This window comes from Vitis vinifera, chromosome 5, assembly GCF_030704535.1.
Source record: "Vitis vinifera cultivar Pinot Noir 40024 chromosome 5, ASM3070453v1".
NCBI classification, from domain to species: Eukaryota; Viridiplantae; Streptophyta; class Magnoliopsida; order Vitales; family Vitaceae; genus Vitis; species Vitis vinifera.
In genome coordinates this window covers 1,836,138-1,851,137 of record NC_081809.1, presented here as the reverse complement: position 1 = coordinate 1,851,137, position 15,000 = coordinate 1,836,138, and the positions used below count along the sequence as shown (strand labels likewise).

Genomic DNA, 15,000 nt, shown 5'->3' with positions numbered 1-15,000 from the left:
CCTCAAAATCTCGTCGTCCTCTACTCTGACCTCCTCAGGAGCAGATGTACCCTCAACCGACCTAGTTGATGCGGGAAGTGGCTGTCGCAACACTCTACTTCCTCGGAGAATATACTGAACATCTAGAGTCTAAGAATCATCAACATGCGGAGCCTGAACCTCCTCAACATCTAGGATCAAGATGAATGATGTTTGGACGCTGTAATGTGGAAAAATCAAGGGCTCAATAGTGGCAGTCTGTACTGATGCCACCTCGAGAAAATAACAAATTTATTTATTTATTTCATTTTATTTTTGAAATTAAAGAAATAAAAAATAAAAAGTTATTTAACTATAAAAAATATTGATATAAGATCTGTTAAAAAAATAGAAATAACCCCAAATTTATTTACTTATTTCATTTTATTTATTTAAATTAGAGAGTAATTTATTTTAATAGATTAAAATGTGCACAATTGATTTATTACTTTGTTAATTATGGATATATTAAAATTTTCTATTAGACAAAAAAAAAATAAAAAAAATAAAATTAAAAAGAGTAATATATATATATATATATATATATAATTTAGTTATTTAATTATTTTTCATGTAAAAGATAGTCCCCTAAAAAACATATAATTGATCAATTTCTTTGTTTAATTATAAACATACTATAGTTTTATTTTATTTTATTATTAAAATAACTAATGGAAAAAAAAATGGATAATCAATGAATGGAATTTAATTCTTTTTATTATTTTCATATAAAAAATAGTACTAAACAAGGTTTTCAATTTTTATTTTTAAAAATAGTTTTTATTTTTTAATTAAATGTTTTTTCACAAATAAAACATAAAAAATATAAATCATATTACCATTTAGAAAGTATTTTTTAAAATAGTTTTTGAACATAATTTTTCTTTATTTATAATTTAAAATAGAAAATAATGTCGATTTTCAATTATTTATAAAAAAATTTAAAAACAATGAAAAATCCAAATTGTTAAAATAGAATTATCATGGCTGCATGAATAATGGTGCAATAAAGACAAAAAAAGTTTATGTGGAAGGTCATTGGATATTTTAGTCCATTACTATTTTATATCCTTAAAAGATAATATATAGAAATTTGAAAGATATATTGTTAACATCTTATATCATTTCCATCAATTATGGAAGTTATATGGACCAAATGTTAATTTTTGGGCCTAACCGGGCCCAAAACACAATTATCCCTAATATTTATATGGGATAATTGTGTTTTGGACTTAGTTGAACCAAAAATTAAGCTTTAGTACATATAAGTTCACTATTTAAGCCAAAGACATAGAGGAAGTGTGAAAATTGAGAAGATGGATATGAAGTTTTTATCTTTAAAAAAATGACCTTTAATGACTATGAAAAAAAAGAGTAGAAAAACATTAATTTAAATTTTATTCATTTTGCAAACCTCACTAAAATTTAATATAATTTAGTGATTTGGAAAAAAATACACCATTTTCCAAAAAAATTAAAAATAAATTATTATTATTTAAAAATCAGACATCTTGAAAAATATATATTTTTAAAATTGTATATATAAAAAATAATTGAAAATATGTGAATTTTTTTTTAAATGATATATTTTTATAAATAATTTTTAAAAATTAGTTTTTTAAAAATAATAAATTTTCAGAATAATTATTAAAAAAATTAAGACAAAAAAAGGTATATTGATCTTTTCATATATTATATCATTTCCATTGATTATGCAACTTTGACGAGTTTAATCTTAATTTTTGGGCCTCCAATTGTCCGTATTTATATCAGCCATCTATAAATGGAAGTCGAGTCCCAAAGTCTTAACACCCAAAACAGGCAAACCTCTTATCAAGAGATGGGCACATCTCAAGTTTGTGCGTGAATCAAACCCCATCGTAGCCGTCCATATCTTCGGGTACTAATCACGGGGCGATTCGACGGCGTTAGATTCACGCACAAACTCGTGAGTTCTGAAACATCTAATGATTTCCCCTTTGCTTATATATCGGTCGAAAGTTTTGTAATCTTGTTTTTGGCGCCAGTTTGGTGAATTCTCTGTTGGTTTCCCTCTCGATTGTTTGAGAAAAAAGACGGGAAATTTTGGGAAATTATTTTCAGATGGTTTCTGGTTCGGAGGAGGAATCAGGGTTTCCGGCCGACGATTATGAGTCGTTGATAGCGACGACCGATGTGGAGCTGTTGAAGAGGGCGTGGATGAACGAGAAGGCTGCTCCCGAGATTCTCCATTTTCAAACTAGAGAACAGATCCAGTTGATGGTATGCTTAAAACTTTAATCCTTAACCTTCTGTTTGGCTTCTGAGAAAGTAAACGGAAATGAAAAAAACAAAAATTATAAAAGAAAAATTTTGGTGAAAATTTTGAGATTCGACTTAATGAAGCGAAATTCGCTGTTTGAGTGGATTTTTCTTTTTCTTCTTTTTATTTTTTTGTTTCATACGGTCCCAAATTCCACATTATCATCGGAGACCAAACGGAACCTAGAGCAATTACTAACTAGGTTTGTTGTGAAGCTTGGCATAAGATTTTCTTCTTCTTTTTTTTTGATAGAATTTGATTTGCATGTTCTCCACGTTTGTTTGAAAGTTATTTATTTATTTTTTCATTATTTCTATTTTCCTTTGCACTCTAAAATCGTTCATGAACAGTTCAATGATCCATTTAATTGTGAAATCAATGATTTTGCACGAAATTTGTTTGAGCTTTTAAAAATTTGGAGCAATAAGGATCGCAAATTGACAGCATTAGGTACCATTTTCGGGCACCTAGTGAGGTTTTGTTCTTCAGGCATTTGATTAATGGGCATTATATATCTATTGTCCATCCAGTCTACCTACATCTAACAAAGCATTGTATTTCATTCATCAAAAAATGTCGTATTTCTAGTTTTAGGTGACTTCAACTCCCTAAAAATAGTTTTTTCAGATAATGTGGTGCCTTGAACTTGAATCAGCAGTAAAAGGCTGGAGTTTTGGATTTGAAACTCATCCCAACAAAGCCTTCTACTAACTAGTTTCTGATTTGGGACAAAAATACTGCATTGCTTCTTCTATTGAAGATTTGAATTTTGATATAAACTTCCTCCACTATAATTAGTCAGAATAGCTTCTCAAATTTCCTTCACTGTTATAGGTACTATACTCGAAATTTTCTTTCTTTCTTATGGAGGATCCTGTAATTTTGGAGTGTACTTGGCGCATGAAACTGTTTTCCATGAGGTTTTTGTGACCACATCATCTTTGTCAGACATGATTGCAGCTCAAGTTTGGTATACAGGGTGTGGGTGGTTTGACATGATCTTCTGAACTTTTCTTGTCAATTTGGAAACTCATAGGAATCCTCCTTCAAAATGATTTATAGGTGTTTCTTCAATCAGTTTCAGGATCCTTGGTTATTTAATGGCAAATTTTGCTTTCTGATAATAACTAAAAATCGAATTCTCAGTCTAGCATTATCAGATTCTGGATTGTAATCTTCATGTTTAGACAACAACTGAATATATCATGTTGAAGCAAATAAGCTAAATGAGCAGAATGTCAGTGAGCAGTGAAATACCGTCTGCATCATGGGTGTAAATGCTTTATAGGATATAATGCTTTTATGCATTCTTTGTGAAATTGCAAAGCTTGACAATGCCTTGGACCTACCCAAATTCCAAGGGAAAGAAGAAGGGGCAAGCTTTCCAATTAACATTATGTTCTTGTTAATTTGACATCAATGAGTATCTAGGAATTTCAAGATTGTTATTAAAATTCTAATATTTTTGGATCTTGAAGTGAGAATTGATATGAATTTTTTTTCTCCATGCACATGTAGAAAAACCAGTAATGTTTATTGGATTAGCGACCACATTACAAATTCTCCTTCCAATAAATTAGTTTTTGGCTAGAAGTCTTTTATTATAAATAGTGTTCGTCAATTGTTAAAAACTTACAAAACATGATATGATACAATGATATATTTTTTTATGGAAATTGAGATAAATCATACTTGTATCTTATCTTTAGTGTATGTTAAGACCAAGGAAGGCGATATTTCGGAAGCGATAAACGCTACAGTGTCTCTACAATGCGCCTCACATTTGAGGCCGAGGGGATTTGAACCCCAAATCAAAAGGTTTGGGGTTCAGCCACTTACCATCTGGGCTAACTAGCCCCTTGATATATAATGTGCAAAAAATGTATATATACTTAAACTCAGTATATAAAGAAAATATTAAAAGAATATTTTAAAAAGCAAATTAATTATAATTATTTTATAATTAAATGCAAAATCTTTTAATTAATTACCAAAAATATAAAAATTATATAATTTTCTTCATAATGTTTTTAATATCATTAATAATTAATTAAATATTAAAAAATTATATATATATCATAATTTATTTTATATTGTTTAATACAATTGAATTAAATGGATCATATTTTAATATTAATATATATATATTTTAAAATTAGACATATTATAAATTTATAATCAAATATCATAATATTAGGTGTAATTTAATAATAAATGTACACTTATAAAATTCATATTTTTATCGATGCATACAATATTATTATCAAATATGATAAATCATATTATACATATATCAAAATTTTCAATAAAATAACTTTAAAATGTTTATTATACTTCTAATTATATTATTATGAGGTTTTCCTTACATTTTTATGAGTTTTTAACAATTTTAAGCTTACTGATATTTTTTTCCAAAATATCCGCTGATATATCCGTAAAATCGAAGTACCGATATATCCGTGATTACCGATATTTTCATCCTTGGTTAAGACACACATATGATACATGATACAAAGATGCACATACCTTCAATTATTTTTCATAATTTTTAAGAAAAATCAATTTTTTTTTTTGTTTAAAAGAATCATTATATTAATTGTTTAAAATGTACATAAAGGTTGGAAATTGATCATGAAAGGAAGAAAGAGGTAAAATAATCTTATATAAAAGTTACACTTTTGTTGTCAAAGTTTAAAGCAGAAGTTACATAAATTTATTCTTATAATAAATATTGGATAATTTTCATTTGAATGGTTGGAATTTTGACATTGAAAATGATGGTGATCAATGAACAAAAACTTTTACCTTATATATTAGTTTTTTTTAAAAAAAATTATTTTTGGTTGGGAATGAATAAGCATGAAAAGTTGAAATCAAGGAGATGATAAAAGACATATATCAACAAAACATGTAAAGAAATATGTCTAGTTGGAATTTGTAATTAAAAATCAAATCTAAAAAATTTAAAAGATTTATTTTTGTGAATTTTGTGATGAACCTATACCTTAAATTGATATTTTGTTAAATTGAATATTTCAAACCCTAGTATTTGATGTGTTAATATGGTAAGATGTAGTTTAACTCTTTAAATCCTATTATCTTTTATCAAATTGGTTATATATTGTTCTATACTTCATGCTTTTAATATATATGGTCATGTGTATATATTTTTTCTATTTAATTTTCATTATATTACAATACATGATAAGTTTTACAAGCTAACAACTATGATAGTGGTAACTGATAACTCATATTGATCATTTATGGTCCTACTTACAGTTATAGTATAATTGTGATTGTGAATCTAATTAGTGAAATATGTTAGTTAGCTCCAAGTTATAGCTCTTTAGGGTGAGAGAGGTATAGAGTGGGAGTTTGGAAGGCAATTAAAAATGGTTGGGAGGATTTCAAAGCTAGAATGTGAGAGTTTGGAAGGCAATCAGAAATGGTTGGGAGGATTTCAAAGTTAGAATGTGTTTCAAGGTTGGAATGCTGTTGAGGGCGGCTTCCTAAAACCTTTTTTCTATAGCTTCCTCTAAAGATGCTTGGGTGGTTGATGTTTGGGATGGTGGTAGCTAGAATCCTAGGTTTATTAGACAGTTGAATGATTGGGAGCTGGATGAGGTATACAACTTCTTTGAGAGGTTGCATGACCATTCTCTTTCTATGGAGTCTAAGGATTCAGTGGAGTGGGTTGATATAAAGAGTGGTAATTTTTCTGTTAAGTCTTTCTACTCCTCCTTGGCTAGTAGGGAAGCGAATCCTTTCCCTCATGGTATGGTCTGGAACTCTTGGGCCTTTATTAGAGTCAGCTTCTTTGCTTGGGAGGCAACTTGGGTCAAGATTTTGACTCTGGATCAGCTCAAAATGAGGGGGCAGAAGATGCTTAATAGATACTACATGTGCAAAGAGGAAGAAGAAACGAGTGATCATATTCTTCTTCATTGCCCGAAAGCTCGTATTTTGTGGCAATTAATTTTTGCTTTATTTGGTGTACAGTGGGTAATGCACTCTTCGGTGAGAGGTTTACTCTTGAGTTGGGGAGACTTTCTTGTCGGTAGAAAAAGGAAAAAGGCTTGGAAGGTTGCTCTGTTATGCCTTTTTTGGTCCATTTGGACGGAAAGAAATAGGAGAGCCTTTGAGAATTGTGAATGTTCAAATCATTCTTTTAAAAATTATTTTTTGTATCTATTTTGGGATTGGGTAAGATTGTATATTGGGGATGACTCCTTGTTGACTCTTGATTTTGTAGATTGGTTAGGAGCTCCATAGGATGAGGTTGTTTTTTGTGTGTTCGCGCCTTTTTGTATTTGGTTTCTTGTATACATCATGTATACTTTTCTTTTTAATACAATTACTTTTACCTATCGAAAAAAAAAGTTATAGCTATTCATCCATGTCTATAAATTTTCAGAGTAATGTAGAGGTGGTGTGAAAACATCATGTGGGTTGAGGCGTTTGTTATGAACTTGGTAGCAGCACCATTGACATGGCATGGCAAGGTGATGGTATTGGTGCAGATTGAATGGTATGAATTTAGTCTTACTAATGTGGTGGTTAAGGTGATAATAGTGACAAAAGTTGTGGTATTATGGTACTGGTGGTTGCCGTGCTATTATTGGAGTTGGTGATTGGGATGTGGGAGGAGCCAATGATGAAAGTGGCTGCAGCAATGACAAGCTTGACAGCAATGGGGAGAGTTGGAGTGATGGTGGGGGAAGTGGCACTGTAAGTTTGTATAGATTGGTCAGTTAATGTGGCGGTTGTGGTGTTGCAAGAAGGTTGATATTTAATGGATTGGTTGATCAAATGAAGGACTAAATTCTAAGCAGGTTGTAGATGTTCAGGCTGTATTCTAGCTGGTGCAAATTGTAGTTTTTGGTTACACATATAGTTGAATGTCATGCATGCCCCCATGCATTTACATTACAAAGAAAAATCATATATTAATATGGTGAATCCAAACATAAAACTAACTTGGCTTGCCAAGGCTGATAGAAAAGGAGAAGAGAAGTGTGACAATGTTCTATTCTATGGATTCTGATCTTGTCAAACAATTTTCTTTGCAGCAGTGATGAAATGTAAAAGAGAGATATGGCTAGAGGCTTCCCTCTGTTTATTTAGCTGGTTGGTGTATCAGTTTGTGTGACTTTTTAACCAATCAAGTTGAATTTGAAAAGAAAATTTTCCATTTTAAGTAAAGATGGATGAACTTCAAAATTCTTTTTTCCTTTAATAATAGGTGTACAGTCATGGGTGTTGATCATGAAAACCTTGGAAACCCAAAATATTGTGTAATTATGCCAGAATTACACGTAGTCTGTATGCCAGTAAGATCCTTGTAATTATAATAGATTCTGTGTAGGTGCTACCTCACTTTAGTACTATTAGTTTTCTTGTTCTTTCACTTTTTAAATTCTATTTTTTCATGCCAATTTGATGCATATTTTTCAGGAAGAAACTGTGGAGGAATTTGGAGAAAATGGTACTGATCCACTAACTGTATCACTCTATCAGATGAACTTGGATAGGACTCAGTTTTTGTTGAGATCATATCTTCAAATTCGTCTTCAGAAGGTAACCTTGAACTCTGCGGCTTTTCTAGGGTGTGTTTGGACTTATGTAAACAAGTGTTCTATAACATTTAAGAACAAAAGATTTCCTTTCAGCATGAAATCATCAAAGAAATCAAATTCCTTCTCCACAGATTGGGCTCTCTACAAAGAAAAAGAATTTCAACTAATAGAATTTTTATTTTTTGTTTATAAATTCTAATTTCATTTTTTTCCTTTTAATTAATATTCAAAATGGAAATCGCTTTTCATTATTTTCTATTTTTATGTTGACAACTAGAATCAACAAAGAGGAGGGTTGTCTTCTTTTTGTCTTTTATTTAAGATCATGTTAAATATTCATATGTTTAAAAAAATTTGTCTCAAAAATAAAATAAAATAACAAGCACTTGTTTTAGTACTAGCAAAAACATAATGCATTCATTTCAAATATTATGCAATGAGACCTCCAAACACCTGATCAGATTAAAACATGTTCTACCGCTTCCTAAGTAACTTTCTGATTGCAGATTGAGAAATACATGTTCCACATCTTAAAAACTGATGTTTGGAGTTGGCTTTCTGAGCAAGAGCAAAAGTTTGCCAAAAGGTGAAGGCTGTGTTCATGTTTTTTTCTCATATTTTTTAGTGGAAATACATTTATGAGGTTTTTTGTCCAACAGTGTTTGAAATGAACTTTACAGGTGTACTGATGACATGGAAAGACATCTTGAACAGTCTGTTCTCTCAAGATTGCCAGATGGTTACCAGTCTATTTTAAAGCAGTCCGTAGCAAGTGAAGAGGATGACATGGGTATTCTTTTGTCCTTTCTAGTCATTGATTTCTTCTACTTTCATTCTCTGTTTGTGTACGTGGTGGATTATTTTATGGGTCAAGGTTCCAATTTTCTCCTATCTCTATTCTAGTGTTTGTTTAATTCAATTTCCGTTAGCAATCCTTGAATTTGAACTGAATTAAGGATTGATCTAAAATTTTGCAAAGCTTCTTAGACAGTAGCTATTATAGTCTGAAGTTATAGCTGTATGCTTAGAGTACAGGCTTCCAAATTTGGCACCTTGGGGATTATAATATAAGAGGCTCAAATTGTGTTGGGAATATGAAATTGTATGCTGAGAGATTTTTCCCCTCCCCTCAAGTTCAAGTATCATGTGAACATTGTTGAAGTTATGATCAAGAAGCTGTTGATAGAGTCCATTCTTCATTCTTTGGAAAGGGAATTGGCAAATTGAACACTATTATTGATATTGGTTATTTCTATCCTTCACATAGGCCACTATCAATGACCTTAGATCAGACAACTAAATGGACAGGGATGTTCAACTTCTGTATCTTCTCTCTCTGGTTCTGTTATTTTTTATTTCCATCAAGTTCATGTTACTTGTAATCCTGATGCTTGGGATTTCATTGGCCACTCTCATCCCCATCTTTTTTCCAAGCACCACGGCTGGTTTTCATTTGAACTTTTGCTTACTCAACTTTAATTCACAAGTGAAGATACTAATCTATCTGGTCCTATCTGATAAGGATATACAATTAAGTTGAGAAAGTCAAGGGAGAAAATCAAGGGATTTCCAAGTTTGAATATTTTGGAATATTTGTAGTTATACCATTTATTTGTATAGTTACTCAATTTATTTTGTTTCCTATTTCTTTGTAATCAGTTTCCTATTTTCGTGCTCATGCAATCTGTATATATACTAACCATATCAATGAGAATCACAAGCCATAATTCTTCAATTTCTCTCTTCCAAAAATCCTTTATGGTATCAGAGCAAAGGTTTGTTCTTTAATTTTTTTTTTTCCAGCCACGTTCTTTAATCTTCAGCAAACCTTTCATCCTCCTCATTCCAATGGCCACTGAGAATTCTCAAATCATCATTCCTAATGCTCAGGAACCCACAAAACCACTAACCATGATTACTATCCATAACTCCATTAAACTCACACTCACCAACTATCTTTCTTGGAAAACCCAAATGAAAGCCATTCTCATCGGCTATGATCTACAAAAATTCATTGATGGATCCCACCCTGCTCCTCCAACCACCATCACCACCAATAATGTTGTCTCTACTAACCCTGCATACCAAACATGGCTACGTCAAGACAAACTATTATTTGGAGCCCTTGTCGGCACTCTCTCATCTACTCTAGTTCCTTTCATCACCCAATCAAAAACCTCTTATGAAGCCTGGCAAATATTGGCCAACACCTATGCTCGCCCATCTCGTGGCCATATCAAGCAACTCAAAGACCATCTTAAAAACATCACCAAAGGTTCTCAGTCCATTACAGACTACATGCAGTCCATTAAAACCCGGGCCGATGAACTTGCTGCTCTTGGTAAGCCTCTTGACCAAGAAGATCTGATTGAAAAAGTACTTGAAGGCCTTGATGAAAATTATCAGTCCATCATTGATGCTGTCAACGGTCGTGATTCCACCATCTCTTTTGATGAACTCCATGAAAAACTCATCAACAAAGAATTGTCTCTCCGCAACAAGATAAGCCCCTCACCCCTACCGGCATCTGCTCATGCCACCAATGTTCGCTTCACTCCATGGTCTGTCACCAATCGCACTCCTCGGCTCCCTGGGTCCACATCCGCACCCACTCAAGGTATCATAAGAAATTCTCCCACCAACACCCGCGACAACCGTTCTCCTGCTCGTCCATTCCTTGGTCGCTGCCAATGGTACAGTACTCAAGGTCATGTAGTCTCCCGCTGTCCTCTTTTCCGACAACAGTTTCCGCAGGTGCAACCACCTTCTCGTCCCGGCAATTCATCACAATCTCGACCACCAGCTCCCTGGCAAGCTGAAGCAAATGTTACAACCACCATTCCCCCCAACACCACATGGCTACTTGATAGTGGAGCCTCACATCATGTCACCATTGACCTACACAATCTTGTTCTCCACAGTCCTTTTGATGGCACAGATGAAATTATGATCGGCGATGACTCTGGTCTCCCCATATCTCACACTGGTTCCACCTCTCTTACCACTCCCTCTCATTCCTTTACTCTATCTAATGTTTTATGTGTTCCTACCATGAAACGTAATCTTATTTCTATTTCTCAATTTTGCAAGTCTAACAATACTTCCATTGAGTTCTTACCCTCTTCTTTTCATGTGAAGGATCTGCACACGGGGGCAATCCTTTTGCAGGGTCGAACTAAGGATGGTGTGTATGAATGGCCACTCTCCATTACCCAGTCACGTCCTCTAATTGCGTTTTCTAGTGTCAAGACCACTTTGTCCGAGTGGCATCATAGGCTCGGTCATCCTTCTTTGTCAATCTTCAAAAATATCATGTCTTCATTTCATTTAGATGTCTCTCGTCCGTCTAATTTCAATTTTAATTGTAATTCGTGTCAATGCAATAAAAGTCATAAATTACCATTCTCTACTTCTACTCTCTCTACCTTTTCCCCTCTTGAAGTTATATTTACTGATATATGGACATCACCAGTCTACTCTACTGATAACTTTAAATACTATGTCATCTTTGTCGACCATTTTACAAAATATATCTGGCTTTATCCCCTCAAACGCAAATCCGATACGCATGATGTCTTTGTGCGCTTTAAGGCCCTAGTCGAAAAATTCTTTAACTGTCCAATTATAACTCTCTACTCTGACAATGGGGGGGAATATCAAGCTCTCTCCTCATTCTTAACAATCAACGGGGTCTCACACCTTACTTCTCCACCTCACACTCCTGAACACAATGGGTACTCTGAACGTCGTCATCGTCACATTTTCGAAACGGGTCTTTCTCTACTTACCCATGCATCCATGCCTCTATCATATTGGCCTTTTGCCTTTTCTACTGCCGTCTACCTCATCAATCGTCTTCCTACACCGACTCTAAACCACCTCTCACCATATTTCAAACTCTTTGGCACATTCCCTAACTACTCCAAACTTCGAAGCTTTGGATGTCTCTGCTATCCTTGGCTTCGCCCATACACATCCCACAAACTCGAGTCTCATTCCTCCCCTTGCGTCTTTGTCGGGTACTCTCCCACTCAAAGTGCCTATCTATGTCTTGACACATCCACCGCTCGTCTATACACTTCCCGTCATGTCCGCTTTGTTGAGTCAATCTTTCCCTTTGTCACTTCTCATACTTCTCTTCCTCGCGCCACTTCATCCACCATCTCTGAATGGTGCTCTATCACTTTACCAGTCGTGGCCACACCATCCGTGAATATCGGCTCTGCTCCCCCATCAAGTCTGCTCACTCCTACCGCACCAAGCCAATCCCAAGACCCAAGCCAAAATAATACCACCTGTGCCACACCTACACCAGAGCCTGATAGCCATTCCAGTGCGCCCGTACCAGAAACCAAGTGCGACTGTGCCAATAACCCACCCCTTCCGCCTACTCAAAATGACCCTAATCAACCACCCGACCTCTCACCCTCACCTCATGTCATAGTCACTCGCTCCAAACATAACATCCATAAACCAATTCAAAAGCTTAACCTCACAGCCCAACTCCAACAACCTACCCTTGAACCCACCACTGTTACCCAAGCCCTCAAGGACCCTAAGTGGCGACAAGCTATGTCTGCAGAGTTTGATGCTTTACTACGTAATGGGACATGGGACCTAGTGCCATCTCATCCCACTCAAAATTTGGTTGGTTGTAAGTGGATCTTTCGCACTAAATATTTACCTAATGGCTCCATAGACAGGTACAAAGCTCGATTGGTTGCTAAAGGCTTCCACCAACGCCCTGGCATTGACTACTCTGAAACCTTCAGTCCCATCATCAAACCTACCACTGTTCGCCTTGTTCTCAGCCTTGCAGTCAGCCAGGGTTGGTCACTAAGACAACTTGATGTCAACAATGCCTTTCTTCAGGGCACTCTCACTGAGGATGTGTTTATGTCTCAACCACCGGGCTTCATTGATCGCGATCATCCTCGTCATGTCTGCAAGCTACGCAAGGCTATCTATGGCCTCAAACAAGCCCCACGTGCCTGGTATCATGAGTTGCGCCAATTTCTTCTCCAATTTGGCTTCATCAATTCCATTGCCGATACCTCCTTGTTCATCTTCAATAACCATGGCACCATTCTTTATCTGTTAGTCTATGTCGATGATATCATTATCACTGGGAATAATGTTGAAGCAGCGCAGACTTTCATTCAACAACTTTCTCAGCGTTTTTCTCTCAAGGACCTTGGCCCCCTGACATACTTCCTTGGAGTGGAAGTTACCTCCCACACCAATGGTCTTTTCCTCAGTCAACGCAAATACATTGCCGATCTACTTAACAGAACTCACATGACTGAAGCCAAGCCTGCTCCTACACCACTAGCAACTAGTCCAATTCTCACTTTACAATCAGGAACCCCACTATCTGACCCGATCGAGTATCGAACAGTGGTTGGTAGCCTCCAGTATCTCTCCCTCACTCGGCCGGACATTGCCTATACGGTGAACAAACTCTCTCAGTTTATGCATCAACCAACAAGTGACCACTGGAATGCAGTCAAGCGTCTGCTGCGGTATCTCTGTGGCACCTTAGACCACGGCATCACACTTCGTCGGACCTCCCCACTAGCACTTCATGCCTTTTCTGACTCTGATTGGGCAGGTAACAAAGATGATTTCACCTCCACCAGTGCATACATAATCTATTTGGGTCACAACCCTATTTCTTGGAGCTCTAAGAAACAGCGAACTGTGGCTCGCTCTTCCACTGAGGCTGAATACCGATTGGTGGCCTCTACTGCTGCAAAAATTCGTTGGATTTGCTCTCTCCTCACCGAACTCGGTGTCACTCTTCCCCAATAACCAGTTATTTATTGTGATAATGTTGGTGCAACAAATCTCTGTTCCAATCCGGTCTTTCACTCGCGCATGAAACATGTTGCCCTCGACTATCACTTTATCCGAGAACAAGTTCAAAATGGTTTGCTACGAGTGTCCCACATCTCTGCCTCTGATCAACTCGCCGATGCTCTTACCAAACCTCTTGCTCGTCCTCAGTTTGACTCACTCAAGGCCAAGATTGGAATTGCTCCACGACCGTCCATCTTGCGGGGACATGATAAGGATATACAATTAAGTTGAGAAAGTCAAGGGAGAAAATCAAGGGATTTCCAAGTTTGAATATTTTGGAATATTTGTAGTTATACCATTTATTTGTATAGTTACTCAATTTATTTTGTTTCCTATTTCTTTGTAATCAGTTTCCTATTTTCGTGCTCATGCAATCTGTATATATACTAACCATATCAATGAGAATCACAAGCCATAATTCTTCAATTTCTCTCTTCCAAAAATCCTTTACTATCTGGATCTAATGTTTTAACCTAGCCAGTAATCTAGATTAGGGGGTGGGGGTTGGTTAATTGGTCTATATCATCATCTAGATAGATGTAAAAGGAGATGAATGGTTCTAAGATCATCCCTAACTGTCAATTCATAATCCAGCCTCAGGACCCTGAAAGGATTCCTTGTATTATTTCCTTTTCTTTTACCACTGGTATCCATATTTAATGTACTTAGAACCATGTTCTTGAACATCCGAGTGTCAGGCATAACATGCACATTCTGCTACTTATTAACTGTGCCAGATGATCTATCAGTGTATGAACTTTGAATATTGAAAAATTGATGTCCCATTTGTTTGGCCTTTTAGTTCCGGAGCCACGGTTGGACACCTTTGTCTTCTACAAAAGCAAAGGATCTATCGAAGCTTTCCAGCTTGATGACAGGTAAATGTTTCTTTTATCATCATATATAAGTACACTCAGTAGATGATTTCCCATTTGTGCTAACCAATTAAATTTGCCATATGCAGCAAAGAAGTGGTGGACCTGGTTGCTGATGATTTATACATTCTTCGCTACAACTCAGTAAATCCACTCATAGAAAGTGGCCAAATTGATTTGGTGTAAGCCACTAAGCGTCTTTTAGCACAAAACAGAAATTGTAGTTACAGTGTGCTATTCAAAATTCCATCATCCATGTCTTGGGTGTTTGATTAAACAACCGCAGATTGTTACCATATTGAAGAGGACTGTGTACCTTTTTTTTTTTTTTAAGAGAAAATATATATAAAATTATCTATAAACATCGTGA

At 35.3% G+C, this 15,000-nt stretch overlaps 1 protein-coding gene and 1 non-coding gene across 3 annotated transcripts; both read left to right on the top strand.

The window, feature by feature from the left end:
* Window positions 1-1,814: 1,814 nt before the first annotated feature.
* On the top strand, window positions 1,815-14,992 carry LOC132253758 (DNA replication complex GINS protein SLD5-like). 2 transcript variants are annotated; one of them, XM_059736727.1, is made up of 7 exons: window positions 1,815-1,966; window positions 2,046-2,280; window positions 7,775-7,897; window positions 8,403-8,482; window positions 8,577-8,686; window positions 14,558-14,633; window positions 14,720-14,992. In XM_059736727.1, exons 2-7 carry the CDS (start codon window positions 2,122-2,124, stop codon window positions 14,814-14,816), a joined length of 645 nt encoding a protein of 214 aa, XP_059592710.1. In that variant the 5' UTR covers window positions 1,815-1,966; window positions 2,046-2,121; the 3' UTR covers window positions 14,817-14,992. The 2 variants fall into 2 exon arrangements, with proteins under 2 accessions (XP_059592710.1, XP_059592709.1); XM_059736726.1 differs by having other exon boundaries at window positions 1,815-2,280.
* On the top strand, window positions 1,863-1,977 carry MIR403A (microRNA MIR403a). The gene has a single exon (NR_127853.1). It is a non-coding gene; the product is annotated as a microRNA MIR403a (primary transcript).
* Window positions 14,993-15,000: the final 8 nt, after the last annotated feature.